Raw genomic sequence first — 26645 nt, 5'->3', positions numbered from 1 at the left:
TTATAATCAATTTAACTCAATATTTAGTTTGTTTCAGTATAATTTCTCTGTATTGTCCAACACGTCTTTGTGGTTGACTTTCCTCTTCATGACCACAGACGTCCACCATTGACTTTAAACCAGGAGGAGATGTAGAGTCATCTGGCTCCATCCTGGCTCCTCCACTTTGTCCCTTTTGGACCATTCTGTAGCTCAGTGCCACTAAGTGGACACATGTCTCCTCACATATTGAGCATTAATCAAAGATGTAACTGTGAGCATGAACGTCACCAAAGGACCGTCTCTTTCATCCATGAAATGCAGCTATTGGCTCAGCTGCTGAATGAATGTGAATAACAAATGTAAACTATAAATGTCTTCTCTTCATTGGACATCAGCTTGTTTGACTTCCTGTCCTCTGGTCTCTTTACAGGTGGTGATGTCATCCTGGTGAGTCCTGTCCGTCCTGTGACTGAGGGACATTCGGTCTCTCTTGGCTGCAAGTTGAGGACAAAAGAACTTCTTGATGATGTGGATTTCTATAAAGATGACAAACTCCTCCCAAATGCTGTCAGAGGGGAGCTGTTTATCTCTGCAGTTACTAAGTCACATGAAGGCTTTTATAAATGTAGAGGAAGGAAATCAACTCAAGGTTTGGAGACTTTGACCTCAGCAGAGAGCTGGTTGTCAGTGGAATGTGAGTACGAGTAGAAGATGATTTCTTTTGTAATATGTGTTACAGTCTGAGTTAGAAAAGGTGTAACTGAATTAAACTTTGTTGTTGTGAGACAATATAGTTTTATACAATTTAGTGTTAAAAGATATTAAAAATAAAACTGTAAGATGAGCATCAGTGAAAGGTGAATGTTGTGTGATCAAGGGTTCATGTAAGTGTATTTGAGTGTATGTGTGGTAGCACTTGTGTATCTCCTCATGGTTGTGTGTACTTGTGTGTAGATCCTGAAGAAGCAGCATTAAGCTCTGTGTTTCTCGTGATGTTGGTTGTTGGTCTGGTTTCTGGAGTTTTACTGATTCTTCTCCTGCTGCTGTTTCTGCGTCACTACAAAAAGTCAAAAGGTGAGATCTTTTCCTTCTGATATCAGACTGATTTCACTGAAATAAGGCAAAGTCACAGATATTATTACACACTAATTAATGATCAATGTGGAACCTTTTTCTTCAGCTTCAAGCCTCAGCAGGTTGGTACAAGCCTCTCTTCTCTCACTCTGAACATGGCAGCAGGACTTTACATGTTCCTCATTCAATCCTCTGTGTTCACTTCATGTTTTGGACCCACAAGGCTTCAGAGGACCAATCAGAATCAATCAGAGCCACCAGCTGCCAGCATCCCGGACAACCAGGGTGAAACTGAAGACGGAAATTACTCTTCTCTTCATCCTGGTCAGCTTTAATCCTGATTTATTTTAATAAAATGTTGTTTACTTTAATGCTAACATTTCTATAGCTAGTTACCTGTTTGAGAAGATTATATGATTCATACAAAGTGGTTCAAATGATTGAATGACCTCGTCTTCATCCTCACTGCTCTGCAGGTGGTTCTTGTCTCTATGAGTCAATCAAAGGCTCTAAAGAACGTAAACAAGGTGCAGTACATCCTGTGTGTTCATCACACAGCTGTTAAAATATTAGAATCACATGATCAAGTGTCTTTAAATTAAAGACAAAGTGTATTGATGATGTCACTGACTCTGTGTTTGAGCTTAAAGACATTGATGGCTGATGTGAACACTTCTATAAGGGAACAACCTGCAGTAGTTGAGATGCTTTTGTAGGTCAGCAGAGCTTTAATAAAGGAGAATAAAGTGTCTCTTCATGCATTCATCTGATCCTTCTAACAGGGACGAAAGATGAACCAGAGGAGAGTGTTTACCAAAATGTGACGAGGTAAACAGTTGCAGGTACTTCAAGTACAACGGACCATGTAGTACAATGTGAGTGTACTTGTGTATTACTACCAGCAGTCAGCAAAGGTCCAACACAACACTTACACCTGTTACTCTGAAATAACCTTTAATCTCTTTTCCTTCTCTCTTCTTTCAGATGAATAAAACATCTGTATGGACAGAACCAGGGGAGCAGATGACGACATGAAAAACTAACTTTGTCTCTTTGAGTAATTATTGGTTTTAATGAGCAGATCATTTAAAGCTCATTTAAAAATACATCACATTTCTTTAAAGGCTTTACTTGGTGAAAAGAGTCTAGATTATTACATGTATACTTATTAAAATGTTATTGAGTGTTTAGTGTACATACCGTTTTTTTCTTCAGTTTGTTTTTTAAAGCTTTTGTAGAAAACTTTGACTGGAGGCTGGTTAGAAAAGCTGAAAAAAGCAGTTTGACGTCTTTGAGCTTCAGTGCGTTGGTGATATTATTCAATAGGAAGTCATCTTCTCTTTTTAGGCCTTTATTTCACATTTAATGTTATTGAACAACATTTTTCCAACATTTATGTTAATTCTTTCTTTAAAAAAAAAAGGTTCAACAGGTGCGGTTTGTATTTTATTATCACCTAGATGTGTTTAATACATTTTTTAATGTTTGATCAATTCTCAAATTGGTGCAGCACGAAGAGAGACGGACAGGCCGATTTTATATTATTTTAGGTTACAAACCCGTCCATCAGTTGGCTTTTTATTGATAAGAGATTAGTCACTGTGACGTTTTTATTGAGTGTCTGTATTCCTAATAAACTATCTTGCTTTTAAATTAATTTGTTTGGTTTGATATTTGGCATGCATACCTGCCCATATCATATTTAACAAAGTTTGATGGATACTGGATTCAACTTTACACAAGTAAAGACATGTTATATTTGGACAATGAAAAAGCAAACATTATTTTATAGATTTAACAATGCACATATTTAATAATGTCAGGTTTTTCACAATATTTCTGTTAAAAATGAATAATACCATTAAAAAAAAGGTAATTTAAAATGTAGCAGCTCGTCATAGAAAGACGTCATTCTCAACATGCACACAAGGGGACAGCATTATTACCAAGAGCTGTTGCTAGGTGGACTTGAGAATAAGCCTTTTCTTCCGTTGTAGCCTGAGATGAGTGTTTCTCTAACTGTGGTGTGCAATCCTCTAGTGTTTCACAGTGGTATTACAGTAGGGTCGCATGGGGAAATTCGGAAAAACCTTTCAGAATAAATGTGCAAGGTAACTGAAAGATTCTTACTCGACACTAGTGTAAGAATCATCAAACAGGACATTTAATGATGTTTGCAATCAATAGACAGAATTGACACACATACAGGTGAAACTCGAAAAAATTGAATATCGTGCAAAAGCTTGTTACTATCAGTAATTCAACTTAAAAGATGAAACTAATATATTAGTAAAATTTATATAAACATTATATAGCCATAATCATCGAAATTATATCAAATAAAGTCCTATATAGGCTAATATCTCACTTTGCATGTAATGAGTCTATATAATATATTTGCTTCACCTTTTTAAGTTGAATTACTAAGTAATGAGCTTTTGCACGATATTCTAATTTTTCAAGTTTCACCTGTACGTTGTGTCAAGATCAGTCAACGGTTTTCTTCTCCATCTTCAAGATATCTACACATACTGAGATATGATTCACAAGCAGGGAGGCTTTGTGCACGCACACGGATTTCATTGTGCAAGAACCATCATGTTCTTAACCCAGAGACCACCATGAGACATCGAGGGGTCGGACATCTTATCCCAGCTGCCACGTCATACACAGATCTAACTTTAAAAATGGTACAGGCAAACATAAACGTTTTTGTTTTAGCTAAAATGTCACAAAATGTAACAAAAGCATCAGATATGTTGTATTGTTATATATAAATAAATATATTTCTCAGTCTTAAAGAACCCTGGATAATATTGCAATCTAAATAACTATTTTTAGTACTCGACAGTGACAGCTACAAAACTATTGATTCAATTCAGATATGTTGTTTATATGTTTTTCAGGAACTTTAGGTTACTTGCTTGACATGCTTAACGGTAGGCATGGTGTCCTAGGGGTTAAAGGCCTCACCTTTTCTCCTCTAAACTGAAGACCAGACTGAATGGCCAGAAAAAGCAACAGTCACTGGTTATGCATGTGGTGAGTCCTGAAAATTAATTAACGCACACTCCACTGTTAAAGACAGTTAACTAGAGATGGGTAATGTTCAGAGTAAAAGGGACCAATATCCTGCCACCATTGTGTAAATTCATGTCAGAATGTTATCCTGGTAGTAAGAATCAAATGCTTGAAGTTTGAGTGCGAATGAATAGGAATAGTAGAAGTTTGTAGCTCAGCATGCAGCCCCGTCCCAATGAAAACAGTAAAAGAATGTGATGTCACTTTATCCTAAACTTATCGCTTTTTCTGAGATCCTGAGGACACAGAAGATTAACAAAAGCTGAGCTCCCATTATTCCAGATGTTCAAACCCTCTTGTATAGGGTTGGGTAGCTAGAACGGTTCCTATTCGGCAGATTCCTATCGTACTAAATCTCAACGCAGATTTCGGTGCTTCCTTTCAGTGCCTGAGCCAATTGAAAAACTTTATTTGCACTATTCTGATGCGCTCTGTCCTCGCACCAGGTAAACATAGCGTCACAACAACCCCCACGCCGAAGTAGTAAACCGAGGGTGTCGTGGCGTTTCTTCAGGGTTGATTTTTATTGGGCTGTAAGCTGCAGACACGTGACCTCTTTGCCTCACGCTCGTTTGATTATTTTCAATTTTGTCTTTATTTTACGCAGCAAAGCGTTTACTAAATATACAGATATTAAATTCTGTCACACGGTTTAAAACTATATGCCTTCCTGCCTAATGCAGGTATTCTGTGTTGAAACTGCGGCAATCATGGCGTCAATAGAACGAGACAAACAAGGAGCGTGAATCTAACGTAAGTGCTTTTCAATTGATCTCACACATCTTTAGTTCCTGCACAATGACCATAAATCTCAAATTAAATAATTAACATTCCCCGAATTCCAATTAACTAACATATACATTTCCGGCTCTTACAGAGGGGAAACACTGTAATCACACTGTAAACAGTAATACGTTGCTCATAGTTTGAAGTTAAAAAGTTCAAAGCCGTAGTTTGAAGCCAAGTATTTATATTCACAGTATTGGGAACTGTCCCTGTGCACTTTGCTTTGCTCTCAACTCACAGTCATTTGACGGCTGTGTTTGAAGCTTCAACAATCTCCCCACATTTAGCCATGACGTTTTCAAACCACTGTCTGTTAGGGACAAAGCGGTGGTCCTCTGCAGGGTAGATGTTGAAATAGAGGCAGCCTCGCAGCCAACTTACCCTAGCGGTGCGTTTGCCACTCACCCTCCTTTTGATTGACACGTGGAGGAATTCTTCTGCACAGTTCGCCTCTGGATGTCGCGCCTCTGCTTGTTTTACTTCCAATGCAAAAAGCTCTCTGGATCTTCAGCCACTGTCTCTCCAATCTAACTTACTGCACCTTGCGGGGATTTGGTGTCAGGACTCAACACAGTGAGTTTATATTCATCAAAGGTTTTTATATCTAAAGTATTTACCAGGTCTGTCAACACAAACACATTATTATCATTATTATTATTATTACAACGATTAATGGGGCCGAGATTAATGCAACAAAATATTTTAACATAGTTAACGTACCTTTGTTTACTTCCGGAAGTAAACCGGAAGTTGACCGGAAGTTGACCGCGGAAACGAAACGGCCGCTAGCTGCAGTCAGTTACATCAGAGAAAGCACGACAGTAGCTCAAAATGTAGAGAGCTTTTTGCATTAGAAGTAATACAAACAGAGGCGCGACACACAGCGCACACTTATGCAGAGGAATTACTTCCCTTGTCAAACAGAAGGGGGGTGAGTGGCAAACAGACCGCTTAAAGCTAGCAAATAGCTGCTAGGCTAAGCTAGCTGGAAGAGTTGCAAGTTCAACATGTTACACCTGGTGGAATTCTGCCCCCAAGATGATAAAATGTGTGTAGTTTTGTGTTTAAAATAACATTAACAAGTAAACAGTTTCTAAAATACACATTTTCTGTATTACTCGTTACTCATGATTTTGTCTTTAGAAGAAAAACAACATTAAAAACAACAAAATTAATTTATCACCATTTTTAAACCATTTTTTTCACCATTTATCTAATAATGAGTTAGATAAATGGTGAAAAATATATATATATACTTATTATATGATGAGTGCTGAATTTTTTAAGGTGACTTTATAATGACTAACTCAAAATGTATTTCAACAATCTTTTTTGTTTGTTGCAGTCTGAGTAAGTAAAGGTACAACTTTATTAGTCTTAAACTTTATTGTCTTAAACTAAACATTTTATTTTGTGTAGGACAATATAGTTTTATATTTTTTCTTGTTAAAAGACACAAAAAAATAAAACTAAGATGTTTGTGTGACAATATAGTTTTATACATTTTGACAAAAAAAACTAAGATGAGCATCAGTGAAAGGTGAATGTTGTGTGATCAAGGGTTCATGTAAGTGTATTTGAGTGTATGTGTTGTAGTACTTGTGTATCTCTTCAACAGGGAACAGATGATGACATGAAAAACCACATCTTTGTTTCTAAAGTAATTATTGTGTAACTTCTTCTTTCCTGAATTGAGACAGTATTTTGTATTTAATGAGCAGATCATTTAGAGGAAATAGATCACATGTCTTTAAAGGCTTTACTTGGGGAAAAAAGTCTTATTACATGTATACTTATTAAAATGTGGGTATTGAGTGTTTACTGTACATTTCATTTTTTTTCACTTGTCACTTTGTTTTTAAAGCTTTTGTTTGAGCTGTCTTTGAGCTTCAGTGTGTTGGTGATATTATTCAAAATGTCAATATATTTTATTTGATTAAAAAAATAGATCACAGCAATTACATCCATCTTTTGATGAATTGGGAATAAAAGGTAGATGGTAATTGAAGGTAACACCATGATGAATGGCACAAATGTTTAAGTCCAACCTGGAGAGTGTTTAGCTGGAAGTTAAGAGATATTTTAAAACACATAATAACCACATGACAGTCAAAGGCTCCAGGTCTGAGTGACATTTCTTTGGATACAAATATAACACTTTTATATTCCTTATGTTGTGGAAGAAAGGGCATATTTCTGCCACCAGTTTTTAAAATAGACCAAGACTCAAGAAATAATACTAAAATAAAAGTGGAAGAAGCGGAGACGCTGCATTGAGAGGAATCTATTGGCAGAAATGAAATATCGACAAGTGTGTGTGTGACACACACACAAGTTTTTATTTTTAATTTAAACCAAAATGTAATCTTTACATATTTTGTACAATCATACATTAGATTCTTCATAATAACGAACAACTCTAATGACACTACCCATAAATAAGAAAAAAAAAAGGAGAATACTTCGAGATCAGTATGAAATACAACATTGGGCAACGCCACTGGTTAACAAAGACACACACACACACGCACGCACGCACACACACACACGGTGAATTTGAGAGTTTTGGGTGTTTCTTTTGGGACTTTTTGCAATGAAACAGGGTGTGTGAAAGAAAAAGAAACAACCTTTAGGCACTCTGCAGATGTTTTACGTCGATGTCGCTGAGAGGATGAACCAGATGTGGTTTTAGATTAAAGAGACAACTGGAGCTCCAGAGGTCATCCGGACCGAGGAAACGACACGGTCTCCAAGTTACGCCTTCGTTCAGGTTGGAGGAATAAACTCTGCAACTCGTCCGTGATGAAGTTTATTATTTATGTGGATTCATGAGCTCAGTTTGCAGATAACAGCTTCTAAAATGTGAGGAACTTTCAGAAAGTACTCGAGTTATTCAAAACCTCGGTTTGAGTATTTTAGTGTTTTCCTCTAACTTGCTATTAATGTCTCTTTAGACTTGAACATCTTCAATCAAACACTATCAGCATTTGGGAAACAACCATTTAATCAAAGTGTGATGGATACATTTACATTTCTTTACGTTGGTTTTTTTTTTCATGGAGTGGAAAATCAGATGTTTGACAGCTTGAGTGTTTAATCGTCCCTCTGATTAAGGGGAATAAAATATACCGACACCGATTCTTGCTCGAAAGTAAGAAGGCGTTTTTTCACCCTGAAGACGAGGACAGATTGCAGAAGGAAAAGAAAAGTCACCACTCACGTAAAACATTGCAGATTTCCAGTTTTAGTTTTGTTCAAGCCATAAAAACTCAATCGATTACATCAGGACCAAAAGTCTTAAGAGTTGCGTAGTTTAAGAAAAACTCAATTTTTGATACATTTTGTTTCCTGTAACAGAGAACACAGTAGTTTGCTTCACGTGCGCGCACACACACACACACAAAACTGGCTCAGAAAGGAAATCACATGTTCACAATGGATTTACTTTTTTCCTTCAAACGGGGAACTTTTTGTTCTTGAAATCCACCACCCGTCGATGTGTGACCCTGTCGCTCGTACACACACACACACACACACACACACACACACACACACACACACACAGGTAAACAATGGACTTCTCTGGGGGGCGGGCCTGGCGAGTGATGCAGGGAGGAAAGGGAACTGAAGCTCGGAGGGTTCCAAGGTCCCTCATCGCGTCTCTCACCGGCGGGTCATTCTGACCTTTGACCCCCCCCCCCCCGCCAGGCGGCGTCTACCACGAGCTCAGCGGAGACGAGGGTGAGGCACAGGAGGAGCGCAGATGGGCCTTTGCGTGTGGATGTGGAGAGAGCATGCGTGTCTGCGGGTGCAAAACGGGGTGTTTTTAGTGATCTTCTACGTGTGTTTATGTGTACAAAGTGCATTCCTCGGTCCTCGTGACCTCCGTGTGTCCACCAGTCTTCATGTCCGTTATGCCCTTAAGTCTCTGGGGCGGGGGGGGTGGGGGGGAGGGCTTCACAGCCTACAAAGCTGAAAACTAAAACCAAAAAAGAAAACGGGGTCCGAATATCAGAGATTGGAGCCGTCCAGGAGGTGCACCTCCTCCTCGCTGTCGTCGTCTCCTCTTCCTCCTCCTCCTCCTCCTCCTCTTCCTCCCCCCCCCACCCTGCCGTCCTGGAAGGAGCGGATCAGTTGAACATGATGGACTCGGGATCTAGGTTTGCCATTTGAGCCATGTGACGCAGGATGTCTTTTTTTGTGATAATGCCAAGGAGCCGCCTGCAGGGGGAGACAAAGTAGAAGGGAGGAAGGAGAGCGTTAAAGCGGCGAGGAGGAGGACGACGCCGGGGGAGAAAACATCGTGCTGTTGTCGGCGCTCGGTTCAAATGTCGCGCAGGCCGTCAGTCGAGGAGATTTCAAACGGATTCGCTGGAAAGCCAACAAAAACACGCGTCCCTGAGGAGGCAAAAAGTGAGCGGCAGGAGAGGAGTGAAAGAGCAGGTTGCCCACAGGAAGGAACCACTGGATCCTACAGGGGGGGGGGGAAGAGACGAAATGCACCACCCATAATTACAGCTTAACTTTTCTATATTATCTTTTAAAATAACTTCATTTATTGAAGAAACATTTCTCGTCAGCCATTTCTGACTCGCCTGACAGCTGCTGCCTCCTCCTCCTCCCCCCTCCTATGAAGCACATTCATCTGATCACCCCCCCCCCAAAAAAAGTAGCCGATTCGAGAGCACCTCGCCACGCCGCGTGAAAGCCGCACGCCTTCGCCGTCTGTCACGCCGTCGCGATGCTCTCGAATGCAGCAGTGAACGGAGGAAAATAAAGTGCAGACAAGGTGAGTGAGCGGAACACACATCTGACCCCAGGTCAGTGGGAGGACTCGACCTGAGGGGGGGGGGGAATGTTCCCTGTTAGCCAGCAGAGTCCACAGGGGGGGGGGGGGTCAGTTTACGGTTCATTCATTAATGTTGCTCTTTTAAATGGTATTTTAGATGTTTCTCCTTTGGGTTGCGTCCCCTCGGTGGGGGGGGGGGGGGGGACTCGGCGGGCTGAGAGGAGACGTCGGCAGGTTGAAATCAAGGTGTTTTTTTTGGGGGGGGGGGGGGGGGTTTAGTCACCACACGCTAGCTAGCCGGGTCACTGCGGCGCTACCAGCACGAGGGACCACGACAACATCACCGCAGCACGGGGCCGGCTCGCTACTCGCCGAAGTGGTTGCTAAGGCGACCAGTCAGATGCCGTCACTCTGTGGAGACCCAGGTCGACGCGGTGCGGCCGGGAGGGAGGGGGGGGGGGGTTTAAAAAACAAAAAAGACAAAGCAGCTGTTAATGAAGGTAAAACATTCCAGTCGGGTGAGTTGTCAAAATGAAACGATGGCGTGATGCGGTGAGAGGAGGACCGTAGCATGCGGGGGGGGGAGGGGGAGGGGTCTACTGGTGAATCCCTACCCGGGAGCTACTGAGGGAACGCGACTGGTGAAATGATGTTGTGAAGGTGATCGGCCATCGGAGCTCTGCAACCTTTTTTCGGCAGCGAGTCGGACGTTTTGGATCCAAAGAAAAAGTTCTGTCGTCGGCTTCTTCGGGGACCAGAAGGAAACTCATCGTATCGATTTCAGCTCTTACTTCATCACAAGAGATTTTTACAGCCTACGATTCAATGTTTCGCGTGTCACCAGATTGATTTGACTGTAAACTCGAGGTCTCCCTTCCGGCCGAATGCGTCACGGCGCGCGTTGACATGTGACCTCACATCATTGTTTCAGGTCTTACGGGTGACACCTCAGTACCGACCTTGAGGCGGTTGATTGATTTGTGCACTGGAATGTCACAATGGATTACAAAATGACTTCTAACAGCAAAGCATCAACGCGTCTACGGACGATGAGCCGCAGGCGCCGCTGGCAGCGCTGAAGATGGCGGCGAGCGAGCGTCTGTCTGCGGACGTTTGCCTACGAGAGGCGAGGCCGCAACCAACCAACCCACCAACAGCAGGGAGCAAGTGAGGAGGAGGAGGAGGAGAGCGAGGCCTAGCGTGTAGTGTCATGCAGCCCTCTGAAGAGGCGGAGCCTAAGAGACAGGTGCGAGAGAGTGGGAAGGGGGGGGGGGGGGGGGGTGGTCACATGTGTAGAGGGGTGGGGCTAGTCACCAGGGGCTCCTTGTCCTGCTTGAGCTCCTCCAGATGCTCTAATATATTCTTCTTTGTGATGATGCCCAAAACAATCCTGTAACACACGTTAATCGGTAAACTGCCTAAAAAAAGACAACAAATAAACAAAAACAGGAGAGAGAGAGAGAGAGAGCACAAAAACATACATAACAGGTTGTAACTTAAAACACAAGAAAACACTCAACTTTAACATAAAATACTAAACAAAACAGAACATAAATATTTACCTCACGTGTTTAGTCATGGATGTTTGTGACTAACCAATAAACTGTTAAATAATATAATTTAAGGTATTAAGTTTGAATGGCACTATTTAAATTATCCATTTCAAAAGTAATTTGAGACTTTTACATTTTCTGGAAAACAGTTTAACGAATTGAAAAGATAGATTTCTTGTAAAAAGAAGATACTATTTAAACGCTCCCAGCAAACGGAGCAGCAGTCTGTGAATAGAGGAGCAACGAAGGCATCCCACCAGCAGGGGGCGCTGCGCCTCATGAATAAACACAACCCACTTCTATCCACTGCGTTTCCCACCACCACACCCGTTAAGTGGCTGTAGTTAGTCTCTGTTAATGCGGTGTAGGAGGGGGGGGGGGGGTAGAGGGGGGGGCAGCGGTTAGGCCATGCAGGTCGACGTGGTAAAGGGCCCGTGCATCGCCGGACGGCGCGTGCACGTTTCCCGCCGCCCTCGGACGGGCGAATCACCTCGTGACGAGCGGGAAGAAAAAATAAAATAAAAAAAGGAGGCGAGAAGGATTCATCTTCCTCCACAGACTCACCCGTTGTGAGTGACCAGACACTGGCGCAGCCCCATCTTCCGGAAGATGTCCACCACGATCTCCATGGGCGTGTGGTCGGTGACCGTGAAGGGGCTCATGTCCAGGATGGAGCGCAGCTTGAGGGGGCGGGGGCTGTCGGCGGGCAGCGTGGGCGCGTGCTGCGTGAAGTAAACCCGGGAGTTCAGCGTGATGCCCTCCTGCTTGCGCCGCGCATTTTCTGCGGAGAAAGGAGACGAAGGCAACGCGTCACCACCCGGGAGGGGGGGGGGGGGGGGGGGGGGCGTCTTGGCCGGTCCGGGGTGGGGGGGGGGGTGGAGAACGCCGTTACCTATGGCGATGGTGATGTCCCTGCGCAGAGCGAAGCCCACCAGCCTCTGGGACTCCTTGGACACGATCACGGGGAACCCGTTGTAGCTGGTCTCGTTGATGGTGCTCTGCAGCTCGTCCACCGTCAGGTCGTCCTGCGTCAGCACCGCCAGCGGCGGGTCGCTGCGCCGCGGCCGCATCACCTCGCGGGCCAGCGTGACGTGCGTGAACTCCTCCTTGGCGTCCAGGAAGGGGTACCCGTTCAGACGGATGTGGGCCTCGTAGATCCCCTCGCGGCCGAAGGCGTCGCCCACCCACTTGCTGGTCATGACGGCGGCCATCAGCGGGACGATGTACTCCAGGCCGCCCGTCAGCTCGAACACGATGACCACCAGGGAGACGGTCATGCGGGTCACGCCGCCTGAAGGGAGAGGGAAGGGGGGGAGGCGTGAACGCGCGGACGCGCAACACAAACGGATCGACGGCGTCCAGGGCCAACTAACGCTCACTCACCCAGGCACGCCGCCGCCCCCACCATGGCGTAGAGCCCCGGGGTGATGCAGTCCGCTCCCACCTCGCACCACTCTCGGAACAGGAACCAGTCGTGGTGGTAGTAGGCCAGCTGCTCCACGGCGATGCCCACGATCCGCCCGGCGATCGCCCCGATGGCCATGCTGGGGATGAACAAACCCGACGGCACCTGAGGGGAGGGGGGGGGGGGGGCGAGAGGCGTCATACAGGGTGGGGGGAGGGTGGCGGCGAGGGGCCGATTGATTTAAAGAAAACCATCCCGGGGAGTCACCTTGAGTCCGAAGGTGAAGATGGTCATGATGATCTTGAAGATGAGCGCCAGGCACAGCTGCCACATGGGGGCGTAGACGTCGGGCCCCCCCGGGCGGCTGGGGTTGTCGCTGAAGGCCTTGCTGCCGTTCATCTGGCTGCGGTACTGGCACAGCTGGGAGGACTCCAGCGGCCCGCAGTCCGTGAACAGCTCCTTGATCAGCTCGCTGGTGTTCTGCCGGGTGTACGGGTTCGGGAAGGCGACCACGGCCGTGATGGCCGCCACCAGGATCACCTCCAACACCGGGTACTTGCCTGGAGACGGAGAGGGGGGGGGGGGGAACAGCGCCACGCGTTATGACGCAAGGCCCGTTTAAAACCCATTTCAGCTCCGGCGGATCAAACACTTGCCGAAACGCGTGGACTTGCGGCGGCGGCACCAGGCGATGTTGGCTCGGATAAAGAAGGCGCCCCAGAGGCCCCCGAACACCCCCAGCAGGATGAAGGGGATGAGCTCGAACAGGTACCACGGCGTGTGGTACTCCACGTAGAACAGCACCAGGCGGCTGTTTCCAAACGGGTTGATGGAGCGCAGGACGAAGGCCGCCACCAGGGCGGCGAAGAAGGAGCGCCACAGCGTCTTGAGGGGGAAGTAGTAGCTCACCTGGGCGAGAGAGAGAGGGGGGGGGGGGGGGGTGTCAGCCTGCCACTCAGAGGGAGCGTGGTGTTGGGGCTTTAGAGCGTGAGGTCGCTGTACCTCCTCCAGGCTGAACAGGACTCCTCCGATCGGCGCTCCGAAAGCCACCGACACCCCGGCGGCCGACGCAGCCGACAGAACCTGAGGAGCAAAAAAAATAAATAAAGATAACGCAGCTCAGCAGTGAAGATACAAACAGACGGACTCCTCCTCCCCCCCCCCCCCCCCACCTCTCGTTTCTTGGCCTCGTTCTTGCTGTACTTGGGGAAGAGGTAGGAGAAGATGTTGCCACAGCAGCAGGCCACGTGGACCAGCGGGCCCTCCTTCCCCAGGCTCAGGCCCGACGCCACCGCCAGCACCAGGGTGACCGTCTTGATCATCAGGGTCCACTTGCCCAGGTAGCCCCGGATGATGAAGCCGCTCAGGATGGTTTTGATCTGGGGGGGGGGCGAGAGGAAGAGGAAGAGGAAGGTGAAGGTGACGTCTCTGTTGAAGTCGAGCTGCGAGGGAACGTCTCTGAATTACCCAAGAGATCATCAATGAATCGCTTAACTGTAGATTAAAGTAATCAGATTTTTGGGCCTTGCAATTGAAAGGGGAAGTTTTATTAAGTAACTTTCTCATACAATGTGCAGATGTTTGGTGGACTAGTTATGCATTTAACAGACAGTAGTTAAAAGATAAAAACAGTAAGTTCTGTGGTTTCAACGTATTTCTGGGCTGTGTGACTGTTGAACAGCGTGGGTGGGGGGGGGGGGGCAGCTGCGGCCCTTTTTGCTCACCTCGGGGATCCCCGAGCCGCAGGCGTAGGGAGCAAACACCTTGACCAGGCAGACGGCCAGGAAGGCGAAGGACAGAGCCCAGTAGATGTACATGAAGTAGTTCATGATGTACGAGCCGGGGCCCTGCGGAGACGGGAGGAGTCAAATAAAACCGCTCTGAGGTCGCGCCCCCCCCCCCCCACCCCGAGGTCACCGAGGTGAGTCAGTCTACCTCGGCCTGCCCCAGGATCAGCTCGGCCCAGCTCTTCCACTGGGGGCACTTGTCCCGCTCGGCGAAGGTGGTCTCATTGGACGTCCAGCAGCACTGCTCGTGGTTGAACCACATGGCGCTCAGGCACACGCCCTCCTTCAGGTCGTTCAACCAATCGGCGGCGATGTCAATCAGGCCGGCCAGAGCACCTGGTCGGGGGGGGGAAGACGAGAGGCAACGAGAAATGCAAAGCCTGTAGAGTGTGTGTGTGTGTGTGTGTGTGTGTGTGTGCTACCTGAGGCCAAGCCGGTGAGCGTCACCACCAGCCACCCGGACCAGGCGTCGTAGAGGCTCTTTGTGAACTCCCATGCCGACTCCTTTTTCTTACTGTTGATCTGAAACACGCAAACAAAACGGCTGAATCCACCCACAAGCTAGATTTATGAGCTCTGCAAAGGACTCGTAGGGGATGTACAGCACAACGATAAGCAATCAGCTACCCGCTCGCAAATGGCGCCTCAATAAAACGATAAAGTTCCTGCGTAGACCAGGTCATAAAGAAATAAAACAATGTTTGACAAAAGTATGCAAACAACATTCAAATTCCTCAGCGCTGTCGCCTCCAGCTGCGAGCAGAGCGGCTTCCCCCTGGGGATGTGTAACGTGTCCACTCACTCACTCACTCATTCATTCATTCATTCATTCATGGGTTCAGGCTCACCATGAACACTTGTGAAGTGTACTACGAGTCCCCACCTCAACCGCACAGGAAGCGATGTGTAGCTCACTTCCTGTGCGGTTCCGTTTTACTGAAGCACATTGGCAGCTGGGCCTTTTGCCCTTGAGCCGTGTGCAGAGGAAACACACACACACACACCCCCCCACACACACCCACACACACACCTTCCGGTGCCTCTCCCGGTCCTTGCACTTCTCGCGGACCCAGTCGATGGTGTGGAAGTCGTCGTAGGTCCCCACACCAGGGATGGGCTCCTCCAGGAAGTCCAGCAGGTGGGTGGTGGTGCTGGGCGCCCCGCCCCCGTTAGTCATGACGTAGTTAGACCCTGAGGGGAAGGGGGAAATGACAGCTTTAACGTACAGGACTCCTGAGGGACTCGACAGCTCCTTCTCATCATTCTGTCCTCCCTTAAAGAAGTCAACACATTTATAGTTGGCGTGGTACAAATCCGGCGTGCCATCGAGCATCAAAGGCGGCGGATGTCCGATTAGCGACGGACCGATGGCAGACACGGATCACTGGTTACGGAGCGTTAGGCGCTTCAACTCTGCGACGACTTCAACGTGAACAAAGCAGCAGCACACAATGCAGACGTTGTCCAAGCGCTCTTTGAAGGACTGCGTCCACCCTGCAAATGGATTATTCTCCTTACGCTCAGAACAACAAAACGCGAGACAGAAGGCGTCTCCGGTCCCATCCGATCTGCTCCGGCTTATTTTCAATTAAAAGAAGAAGAAGAAGAAGAAGAATGTCGGGCAGAACATCCGCATGTTTGATTTGGCCCAGAGAGCGTTTGATGGATCGGGGAGAACCGGTCCGCTGACACTCGTCACTTGTGACGACACAAAGGGCAGTTCAGTGTGCGGCGAGGACAAAGCGAGAGAGAGAGAGACACGCGCACAAGGACGCGACAGCAGAGGAGGCAACTGGTTCATCCCGTCCGTGCGCATTCAGGAATATCACATTCCAGAATACGGGGAAACCGGGTGTGACTGCGATGTGCGAGCAGTGCGGCTAAAACACATCAGTGGCAAAAGATGCTTTGAAAATCATTTAAAGCAACACGTGTGTACCTCAAAAAGGGAGTTAAAGGGAGGACGAGGCCCAATTCTGGCGTCTACCCAGAGACATCGTTTCCCTGACAACAGGTGGTTAAAACGTCTCGTTCCCGCGCGTCGTTTTGCGAAGAATATGAAACATCAACGTGAATACGGAGTCTTGATGCCCTTTGAACAGCCAATCCTGCACATTCCAGCCCACATACATATATTTGTAATGCCCCCCGCCCCCCCGAGCAGAACTACAAGGGGGTCCCTTTGAGATGGCGAGAACCGGGCCCGTGAAACAGACCATAGAATGACCTTTTGACTTTTCCATCCTCACTACATCGCCAGCGTGGAGCCGTTCTCATCTGGGGCTTTGACGTGGGACGGGATTAGGGGGGAGGGGGGGGCAGAAGGCTGAAATGTGACCTTTTTAAACATTCAAGACCAACAAAACGAGACGTTTGAAGACAGAAAAAAAAGTAGATGCGAGTGTGTGACTTTCTCGCTGACTGGGCTCAAAAAGGAAATGTTTCCGTGGATACAAGAGGAACTTTCCTCGGAGTCATGGGTTTGCACGTCTGCTGAGTAAGCACGACCAGCATCCTTCAGAGGGGGGGGGGGGCAACGCCCCCCACGTGGCTGCTTTGGATTCGAAAACTAAAGAAATTTCTTGGGCCTTTTCAAACCAAACCATCCTCACAGCGACCATCCTGACGCCTTCGTCATGGAGATTTCCTTCATTCAAAAACGAAGGATCTTGCCCCCCCCCCCCCCCGGAGCTGTGTTGGTCATGTGATCACAAACCAAACCCCCGCCCGAGAAGCCGTGGGGTCGGCAGACGGCGGCCTGTTGACCCGCCTGCCGGAAATGTCACACAAATGAAACAGACCAAAGTCTGAAAAGCCACAGTCCTGTTTACATGACATGTGAAAGACACATTTTTAAAAAAGGGGGGGGGGGGGATTCGTGGGTAAAGGGTTAGAATTAGAAGCAGGAGAATAAACGATGCATCTGCAAACATTCTAAAGACCCTCCGTTTGCACAAAGTGGACGTATTCGGTCACTCGTGGTCTTTTGTCTCTGCTCGCTCACCATAACACTCCACCGAGGAGCCTACGCACAAGCAGCTGACCCCCCCCCCCCGAAGGCCGCACAGCAAAGGAAAGAAAGGACACACTGTGTACGAACTCAACGCAGGAAAACAGCCCGACGGGAGCTCGCCGTGTGCGACGCAATGTGAGGGGTCGTCCTGAAACGGGCCGACAGGTGTCCGACCGCTCGCTCCACACAACATCGAGTCCACATGTGTGTGTGTGTGTGTGTGTGTGTGTTTGTTTAAGTGTTTGGGAATTAAAATGGAGGCTCACGGGCCTCAGCAAAAGCCTCCACACGACCTCGGCTCCCTCTTTATCTCATTATCTCTGGCTGACACACACACACACACACACACACACACACACACACACACACACACACACACACACACACACACACACACACACACACACACACACACACACACACACACACACACACACACACACACACACACACACACACACACACACACACACACACACACACACACACACACACAGGTTGATCATCTACAGAGGGGGGAATGGTGGGAGGGGCCAGGCAGGAGGTTGTTTTGCTCCCAAGGAACAAGTGGATGCCGATGGCAGCTTCACGCTCCAATTTCAGACTCGCGCCCCCCTCCCCCCCCCATGTGATGAAGGCCTGTCGTGTGAATACATGCACCTACTGGTATGAGGAGGAAGAGGAGGATGAGGCTGGCCTCTGTCAACACAGCAGCGGGAGCAACGGAGGGAATAGGGGACGGGAAGGGAGGGGGGGGGGAGATAAGAGGGGAAGTGGCGTACCTCTTTTAGGGATCTCCTGCAGGGGGATGGTGTCCCCTCCCCCGTCGTAGGGCAAATAGGGGTCGGCCGCTGCGTCCTCCTCCTCCATGTTGACACGGTGCTAAGCTAAGCTAAGCTAAGCTAGTCTTCACTGCGCACTGCGTGTGTCAGCCGCTGCCATGTTTACCGGGGGAAGACGAGCGGGGCTGTGTGTGCGTGTGTGCTCTCCCCCTGCCCCCCTCCCTCCCTCCTTCCACTGCAGCAGCTAACTGTCGGAGCTGATGATGTCACCGCATGCGCGCGCGCGCACTCGGAGGGAAACGAGCACACCAGGCTGGTCGGGCTGGCCTGCTTGGTTGCTAGGGGAGATGAGCGCGCCCTCCCCGCACGGGACAGACCACGGTGCCGGGCCACAGGGGGGTGTGCGCTCCCAATGGAACGTTCCATTGTGAGCCACCGCAGAGGGGAGGGGGTTAAAGTGAAAAGCCCTGGAAGTTGTACCAATGAAGTTGAAATAAATTGGCGTTCAGTTGAATGACAAACTTCATTTGGAACCGTGTTGATTATTAATTCATTCAGGTCATTTCCTCCAGACCCCAAAATGTGAATATCTGCGGTTTTATTTATTACTTTTTGCTGAACTGAGTGTGTCGGATCACTTGAATCTACTTCCCACACATCTAGACTACAGTGGATTTCAAAACGAAAAGGGGTTTAGTTATGGTGGTGTGACGTGTTCTTAGCACCTGAAACAAGGCAGCTTCCATAGAAGAAAAACAAACAGTCCGTCATAAGTTGGACCTCCACGCTCCCTTACCTTTCAGCGGGGCTCCTGTTGCTAGGCAATGACAGCCATAGTTTGTTCCTTCCTGCTCCCCCGGCTACCCGACGGGACGTCAAACCCGAAAGAGAGAGACAGAAACCTCCCGGACTCCGTGTGACCCGGTGAGTTATTCGTACTTCCCAGAGCTCTGCTCCATGTATCCGCCTCACTGCCTCCGGGCACACAAGAAGTTTCACTCGGCCTCCCCCCCCCCCCCCCCCCCCCCTCCCTCCCTCACTCACTCACTCACTCACTCACCCCTCCCTCCCTGTGATCCCACCGCCCGGAGGTTGGCTTCGCGAGCTCTCCAGTTAACCCACCGCTGACTGGGAGGCACACTCGCAGCCAAACTGGTTCACGCGGCCAAAGCGCCGACCTGACGGGAGGCGGAGCCAAAGCAAGTAGAGCAGCCAGCCGCCGTACATCACACGGTGTCACCTCTGACACAGAGAGGCCCGCACGCCAAAAAGGGGCCTCGCAGACGTGGGAGCCCTAAAATGAGCAGTGGGTGTCGACATGAGGGCTTGTGGCAAAAAAAGGCTCGTTTTCACACCAAATCTAACCTCATTTCTGACGTGACCTTTGGCGTGTGTGTGTGTGTTCGTTGCCCAATGAGCTGCAGGCCAAAACAAAGCAAAAAAAGAGAGGAATCAGCAGTTGTAGCGAGACGAGGAAGCGCAAAACAGGATGCAGCCGATCGGATGTCGATCGGACACATCCGACACATCGGACCAGAGCAACAGAGTTTGTGAATGAATGAATGAATGAGAGCCGCAGAGGAACGACAGGTATGAACACACGCCCCACCTGAGCTCCTCCTTATTATTCCAGCCAGCCGGTGACAAAAAGAACACAAAGCAGAGGTCACGCAGCGTGGCGGTATCAATGTCAACACCCGCCTGCCCGTCATTGCTGCCCGACAGGAACGAGCACACGGAGGGAGGAGGAGGAGGAGGAGGAGGAGGAGGAAGCAAAGCCAAAGCACAATAGGCTGGAGGCAGATCACAAGACCAACAGGAAGAAAGACAAGAAAAGTGACGTGTGCAACACAAACACTTCAAATACTAAGAACTGCTGCCATTGGGGAGCCTTATAAATGGATGGAGACCCGGTCTGGAAAGAGCTAGTGTGTCAACCACCTGGACACAGGACGATGTGGGTCAAAGGTCACGCTGAGGTCACCTCTACGCTTTGGCTCGTTCTTCCCCCTTACATCTCATGTTCACAGTGGTGAGGCGGGCTGTGAGCAGCGGGCTGATGGGCGGGGATAGAGGGGAGGGGGCGGTGGCGGGCGGATGGAGGGGAAGATTTTGGGACAGGAGGGAAGAGGGACGAGGCAGAAGGCATTTGGTACCCCGGTCTCCCTACCTGGGGAGGCAGCGTCCCCATCCAGCAGGTTGTCGTCCTCGGTGGTGTGGAAGTCCATGGCGACGCCGGCGCCATCCAGCAGCTCCTCGTCGCTGCTGGCGCTGGCGATGCTGTTGTAGCTGTTCCTGCAGTAGCCGCGGTGGTACAGCTGCTCCGACTCCATCTAGCAACGCACCGGGGCCCTGGATGGTAGGGGGGGGGGGGGGGGGGGGGTGAACACACACACACACACACACCATGCTGTGGTGAGGATGCTCGTTCTCTGAGACAGCGAGGTGGGTCCGGGAAGCTGGGCGGGAATGGCGACGTGCACGTTGACGGGACGGGACGGGGGGGGGGGAGGGGAGGGGGTACACACATTGAGGCTCCAGAGAACGGATAAAACACGGACCTTCATTTCTGTAAACCTCCCACAAAGCGAGGTGTTTACACACACACATTCTTCTTTTGTTCCTGTGTCGTATTTGCAGAAACATCTCCAGTGCCGGTTAATCCATCTCCTTTCAAGTCCACAAGAAGGTAATTACAGCCACACGAATCCACATTCATCAACATTACCACGTGGTGAATAACCTTGAGGGATTAGAGAGAGAATCCCACATAACGATGGAGGATTAAGTGCGACGAGATAAAAAGGGAATTGAATTGTGGACGGAATGAGAGTGGACGGGACGCAGGACGTCCCCCGGAGCTCGAGAGGACAAATACGTGGACTGTGGGGGGGGATCAACGCGCCACACCTGCTCTCCAACAGCGCCCCCGTGAGGAGCAGGTGGAAACCCCCCCCCGATGCCAACCATCCCGACGATTCCCGTCACAGGGGGACTTCCTCGAGCCGAGTCGAATCAGACCGGGAAATCCCGTTCAGCTCCTCCGCGGAATCCATCGCCTCGCTGAGCTGCTCTTTGACCCTCGTGCTGCGTCATGTGCAGAGTCATCGTGATTTGGAGGGGAGGAGGGGGGGGGGGGATAAGGGTAATGCGTGAGCCGCTGGTTATTCCGGATCACACCGTTACGTCTCCCACATGTTTTAAAGCCCGAGGGACGACGTGTGCAGCACTGACTGAGCGGGACTCGTTGAGAGGGTAAATGAGTTAGCGGCTGCGTTGGTGGCGTCAGCGGCATTTTGCTCTGTTGCAATAAATAAATAGATGGCAAAGCGCCAATACCCACAAGTGGGAACGTATTCCATGTTGTAGAACTGTTAACATCGCTCCAGCTTGTGATAATCTCAGGTGGAGTGAACGAGGCGGGCCAAAATGCAAAGTCACCTCAGGACGCGGTTCGTCCTGATGTCACCAGTCGTTGCGTTCTCTCCGCTGGTGACATTTGAACAGAAGGCTATAATTATGAAAGCCTGCGCTGTACTTATCCTCGTCTCCCCTTCAATATTTACAACAGCCCTGAAAACAGCAATTATGTCAGGATGTTGGCTGCCGAGGAGCTGCTGTCCTACAAGTCAGTTTTCATTTTGCTGATAAGCTAAGGAGATGGAAGACGTGTGTGTGTGTGTGTGTGTGTGTGTGTGCGTGTGTGTGTGTGCGTGTGTGTGTCCTGATGACAGCAGCGCAATCCAAAGCGAGGGAACGAAGCGTAACTCATGTTACACAACCAGCAGAGCAGCGAGGGCCGCTGCCCTCCTCCGTGCTGGTCACTACGGAGGATGGGAGGGAGGCGGTTGCCGGGGCGACCGTTGCCGGGTCTCGACTCCGCGTCAGGCCCTTCCCTGGAAGCAACTGGGTCACACCTCCTCCTATAGACGGGGCGCCTGAAGTGGACAAGCGTCCTTTCGAAAGACGGCAGGCGGAAAAAAAGAAAAAAAAGAACTCCAGATGTTGGATACTATAAATGGTGGCAGCTTTCTTTGGATTTAACTTGTTATAAATAGATTGACACTTCATTTAGTCACTCCACGTGATGGAGGAAAACAACAAAACGAGCCACGCAGAAGACACTTGCTACTTCTACCATGCTGAATTATTAACACGTGTGCACCATGACCTCCTCCCTGGGTCGTGTCACTGTGAATGTGTGTGTGAGGTTTGGTCTGCTGGTGTATTTTCACATTTCATAGACCAAAACTAGTCTGGATCCCAAGATAACGTATTCATGTAGTCGGTGACGACTGGGGTCACATTATTTCATGTAGGCGAGGAAACATCAAACAAAACGAGCAAATCAAGCAATTGTTTGGTCTCAAGTCTGGTGAATCATTACGATAAACATGATATATTTAAAGATAATCGCCATACCAGCATCAGCTTAAGTGTTTAATGTTTTAAATAAGCTTCATTGTAGATTTGACTCAATTACTGAAGAGCAAAAGCTGCACGTTGCGAAGGAGTTGAAGGATTTTGCAGTAGTCAGAATTTTAAAAAAGGGCATTTCAGTATAGTTGTGTTGAGCCATTTCAATTGTCACCGTTTGAGTTGTTTATTGAAAGTTGCAAAGTTATTTGGCAAAGTGTAGAAAAAAAGGAGGCTAGAACCTTCTGTTCAGTGCGACTGAGGAAGCGTTTCCATTGTAAGAGAAACTTGAGAAATAGTTGCTTTTGACTTCCCGTATTTCAGCTGGAGCAAACGAAGACAGACAGGGGACAGGGGACAGAGGACAGGGGACAGGGGACAGAGGACAGAGGACAGGGGACAGAGGACAGGGGACAGGGGACAGAGGACAGAGGACAGGGGACAGAGGACAGGGGACAGGGGACAGGGGACATGGGGACAGGGGACAGGGGACAGAGGACAGAGGACAGGGGACAGAGGACAGAGGACAGAGGACAGGGGACAGGGGACAGCGTTCGGAACCATCGTGATTCGCCGCGTTGTAAGCGGTGCAAACAGGTCTCCGGCTCGGCTAGCGGCGCAGCTCGGACCGTTACTTCCTCCACGCGGCGGGAACCTCCGACGAGTCGCCCCCCCCCCCCCCCCCACCCAAAAAAAAACCCAGCCACAGTGTGCGGCACAACAACAACAACAACACGGAATTATCACAACCAGAATAGCCACCGGGCTAACAAGCTAGCTGGAGGGAAGGGAGGGGGGGGGGGGACGCTAGCTAGCACCTGTTCGTGTGAAACGGAACCCGTGAGTCCGCGGGACGTGACGCGCGGCCTGGACGGGTTCTTCTCCCACGCAAAGGAGAGAGCCGCAAAGTCACCCCCCCCCCCCCCCCCCCCCCGCGGGACGAGGAGGCGCACGTTAAGAGAAAACCAAAGAGCCACGTTACCTTCCTGATGCGTCGACTCCAGCGCGGACACAAGTCATCCTTTTTTTATTGTATTTTATCAGGAGGGGGGGGGGGGTTCGTGTTTCCTTTACACGAGTGGATTTAACGTTCTCCTCATCACGATGCTCTGGGTTTTTTTTTCTTCCTTCTCAGTCCCATTCCCCGTGTCAGTGACGTTCACTTCCGGTTTCCGAGACGGTAGAACGTCTGATCAATAATTCATCCGGTCGCTGACGATCAGACGAATGGAAGCGATCACCGGGAGGGGGGGGGGTGATCGCTTCCATTCGTCTGATACATGGATACATGTATCCATGTATTGATTTTAACATGTTGAACATATTCAACATGTTAAAATCAATAAAATAAAAATAAAATATATATATAATGTTTTGGAAAGACCTGGGTAATTAAATACTTTCACCCACGTACTATACTTATGTGCAGTTTTGAGGTACTTGTACCATTTTATAGGCCTTTGAACTTAACGATACATCTCACATTATCATAAAGCACCTTGAAAATCCCACGTCTTCTGCTTCACTGCTTTAGCTCAGAATTTCATACTGAGGTCTCTGAGATGGTGAGAGATGAACCCAGATCAGATGGTGTGTTACATTTCTACAGGTTATGTTGGGGGGGATCTGTGTGACGTTGTGTGTCACTAGTTGGATGTGTGTTGCGTGTACCAGGAGATATTTTCTCCCCTCAAAAAGAAAGTATTTGTCTTTTTCTGTATCACTTAACGAATATCTTTCATCACCTTAAATTGCAGTTACCTGCAGAGTAACATTAATAATAACAAATAAATACACGTATCGTGCAATATGGTTAAAAGGTGCTTAACGCACCAGCAGATTTTTACTTGTATATTTAGTTGACATATTCCTGTGGTCACTTATACATATATGGAGTATATTTATTTATATGAATAAATAACCAGAGCAGGGATGTTTCACCACCATTTTCCTCCTGTTTCTAATACTTCTATCACACAACAGCATCATAACATGAGTGTTACTTTTTTTAAAAGGCTCGGTCAGAGCTGATTTTATTGATCCTGAGATCATCTTCACTGATGACAAGACGATTTACAAGTTAACACAGCCCCCCCCGCCCCCCCCCCCCCCCGCGGGGGTCAAGCCTCCTGCAGCCCGCGGTAGAACCCGCTGTCCCTGCGGTGCCGCTGGACCGGCATGTTCCTCCTGGTGCTGCCGACCTTCTCCGGGTCGATCTCCACCAGCGCCACGCCGGGCCCCTCCCCCCCGCAGTCGGCCAGCACCTCGCCCCACGGGTCCACCGCCAGCGCGTGGCCGTACGACCGCCGCCTCTCGCCGTGCCGGCCGACCTGCGCCGCCGCCAGCACGAAGCACTGGTTCTCGATGGCGCGGGCGCGGAGCAGCACCTGGGGGGAGGGGGTGGGGGTGGGGAAATGAAGACATTTCATTCGTGATCCGACTACCCGGGACTCCCTGCGGCCTCGTCGCCAACTCGCGGCCCCACCTCCCAGTGAGCCGCCCCCGTCGCCACGGTGAAGGCCGAAGGGTAGGTCAGGACCTCCGCCCCGCGCCGCCGCAGAGCCAGCGATAACTCGGGGAATCGCAAATCATAGCAGGTGGCCAGGCCCACCTAAGACAAGACGAGACATTCCTTTATTAGGCCCACAATGGAGGGGGGGGGGGGACCTGTGGAGACCAACAACAGCAAAGAGTCAGTACAAAAAGAGACACCTTGCCGATGGGAGTTTGGACCGGAGGCACCAGGCAGGGTCCGGGGATGGTGAAGGCGCTTTCTTTAAGGGAGACTCCTTTTTCTGGCAGCTCCACGTCAAACAAGTGGGACTTCCTGTAAACCGAAACCACGTCCCCTGTGGGGGGGGGCGATGGCAACGCGTCAGTACGTCTGCCCGGGAGGGGGGGTCACGGAGCGCAGGTCTTAATAGGTCTTATGAAGGTCTTATGAAGCAAAGGGGCAGCACCTTTATTGTTAATTATGAGGTGAGTGTTGTAGATGCGTCTGTCCGACTCCCAGTCATGTCCTCGCTCGTGAAATCCTCCGAGAGACAGCCACACGTCCGACTTCCTGCAAGAAGGAGGCGTTCAAGTACCTGAAGTAATTCCTAAAAGACGGATAATCAGAAACTGGTGGAGTAGCAAAGCCCGGTTCACTATAAGATCAGTTTATTAAAAAAACAACACAAGTGAACAGATGTCTACCTGGCCAGCCGAGTGTATCTCGAGATGGTTTCTCCCGTCAGGCTCTCGCACAGCGACAGCGTCTCCTCCGGACTGGAGCCGATGTAGTCAAAGTTCTCCGGGAGGAAGACCATGCGGGCGCCCCGCTCCTTGGCCTCCTCCACCAGCCGCTCGCAGGCGGAGAAGTTGGCCTCTTTGTCCTGGGTGACTGTCAGCTGACACACCGCGGCCACCGGGCGAGCCGAGGAGGACATCCTGCATGGGGGGGGGAGGACCGTGGCTAAGCATTAACTATCTGGCTTAACTATCAGGCCTGAGGTGTTTTAGATTTGAACTTTGCCGTTCAAAAGCATGCATACAAAATAACTCTAAACTTTAAATCATAGGAACAGGTGTTTCATTTCAAAACTAAACCCTCCCTTGTGAGGTTAGAGAAGCTCACCTGCTCTGTGGCTTGATCTGTGGTCTCCAAACTGGAAGAGGAGTCAATTTTTTTGCAGAAATTCCCCAAATGCACCTGACCGTGAACATTTGGTCCAGGAGAGACAAACCGCACGTCACGTCCCGTTTGGCCTCGGTTTCACTATTGATTGGTCCATTTCTGTGTGAATCAGGAAGAATCAGCTGAGCGGCTTCTTCTTCTTCTTCTTCTGTTTTTAAGCAGAGCATATAAAGAACCACATAAAGGCACGGCAGCGCCACCTGCCGGAGAGTATCTGCTGCTGTTGGATTGTTGAGTATAAATGATAAACAACAACGAAAATTAATCATCAATTATTATTAGTTAGAGAAATGCTCAA

The 26645-nt window shown here is 49.1% G+C and overlaps 2 protein-coding genes and 1 long non-coding RNA gene across 9 annotated transcripts; 1 reads left to right on the top strand and 2 right to left on the bottom strand.

Moving 5' to 3' along the window:
• Positions 1 to 426: 426 nt before the first annotated feature.
• On the top strand, positions 427 to 1180 carry LOC119223515 (uncharacterized). The gene is made up of 3 exons (XR_005120931.2): positions 427 to 676; positions 937 to 1056; positions 1163 to 1180. It is a non-coding gene; the product is annotated as an uncharacterized LOC119223515 (long non-coding RNA).
• A 6729-nt stretch (positions 1181 to 7909) lies between these two features.
• Positions 7910 to 23833, bottom strand: clcn3 (chloride channel 3). 7 transcript variants are annotated; one of them, XM_037480826.2, is made up of 15 exons: positions 23651 to 23833; positions 20423 to 20604; positions 15488 to 15648; positions 14880 to 14979; positions 14606 to 14793; positions 14395 to 14517; positions 13843 to 14049; positions 13673 to 13753; positions 13327 to 13579; positions 12938 to 13230; positions 12649 to 12835; positions 12158 to 12556; positions 11830 to 12046; positions 11027 to 11102; positions 7910 to 9144 (listed from the first exon to the last, which is right to left on the bottom strand). In XM_037480826.2, exons 2-15 carry the CDS (start codon positions 20583 to 20585, stop codon positions 8935 to 8937), a joined length of 2658 nt encoding a protein of 885 aa, XP_037336723.2. In that variant the 5' UTR covers positions 20586 to 20604; positions 23651 to 23833; the 3' UTR covers positions 7910 to 8934. The 7 variants fall into 7 exon arrangements, with proteins under 7 accessions (XP_037336723.2, XP_037336727.2, XP_037336728.2 ...); XM_037480832.2 differs by lacking the exon at positions 7910 to 9144 and adding an exon at positions 10094 to 10123 and having other exon boundaries at positions 23651 to 23832; XM_037480830.2 differs by lacking the exon at positions 20423 to 20604 and having other exon boundaries at positions 23651 to 23832.
• Positions 23834 to 24753: 920 nt separating this feature from the next.
• nit1 (nitrilase 1) lies at positions 24754 to 26521 on the bottom strand. Its single transcript, XM_037480849.2, has 6 exons — positions 26288 to 26521; positions 25867 to 26100; positions 25629 to 25732; positions 25381 to 25517; positions 25154 to 25279; positions 24754 to 25055 (listed from the first exon to the last, which is right to left on the bottom strand). Exons 1-6 carry the CDS (start codon positions 26512 to 26514, stop codon positions 24789 to 24791), a joined length of 1095 nt encoding a protein of 364 aa, XP_037336746.2. The 5' UTR covers positions 26515 to 26521; the 3' UTR covers positions 24754 to 24788.
• Between the last annotated feature and the right edge of the window lie 124 nt (positions 26522 to 26645).

Source organism: Pungitius pungitius, chromosome 1, assembly GCF_949316345.1.
Source record: "Pungitius pungitius chromosome 1, fPunPun2.1, whole genome shotgun sequence".
Taxonomy (NCBI): domain Eukaryota; kingdom Metazoa; phylum Chordata; class Actinopteri; order Perciformes; family Gasterosteidae; genus Pungitius; species Pungitius pungitius.
Note: the sequence above shows the minus strand (reverse complement) of the source record. Positions and strands in the feature narration are given on the sequence as shown.

Bases quoted from the DNA above. Each gene is read 5' to 3' on its own strand.
- clcn3 (XM_037480826.2), bottom strand. From the start codon at position 20,585: ATGGAGTCGGAGCAGCTGTACCACCGCGGCTACTGCAGGAACAGCTAC. The intron at 13,580-13,672 runs GTACAGCGACCT...TCTCTCGCCCAG, and splicing joins TCCTGTTCAGCCTGGAGGAG to GTGAGCTACTACTTCCCCCT. The intron at 12,557-12,648 runs GTGAGTGAGCGT...CTCTCCCTTCAG, and splicing joins GGGGGCGGCGGCGTGCCTGG to GCGGCGTGACCCGCATGACC.
- nit1 (XM_037480849.2), bottom strand. From the start codon at position 26,514: ATGCTCTGCTTAAAAACAGAAGAAGAAGAAGAAGAAGCCGCTCAGCTG. The intron at 25,518-25,628 runs GTGCTGCCCCTT...CCCCCCCCACAG, and splicing joins CCTCATAATTAACAATAAAG to GGGACGTGGTTTCGGTTTAC. The intron at 25,280-25,380 runs GTGTCTCTTTTT...GTCTTGTCTTAG, and splicing joins TCCAAACTCCCATCGGCAAG to GTGGGCCTGGCCACCTGCTA.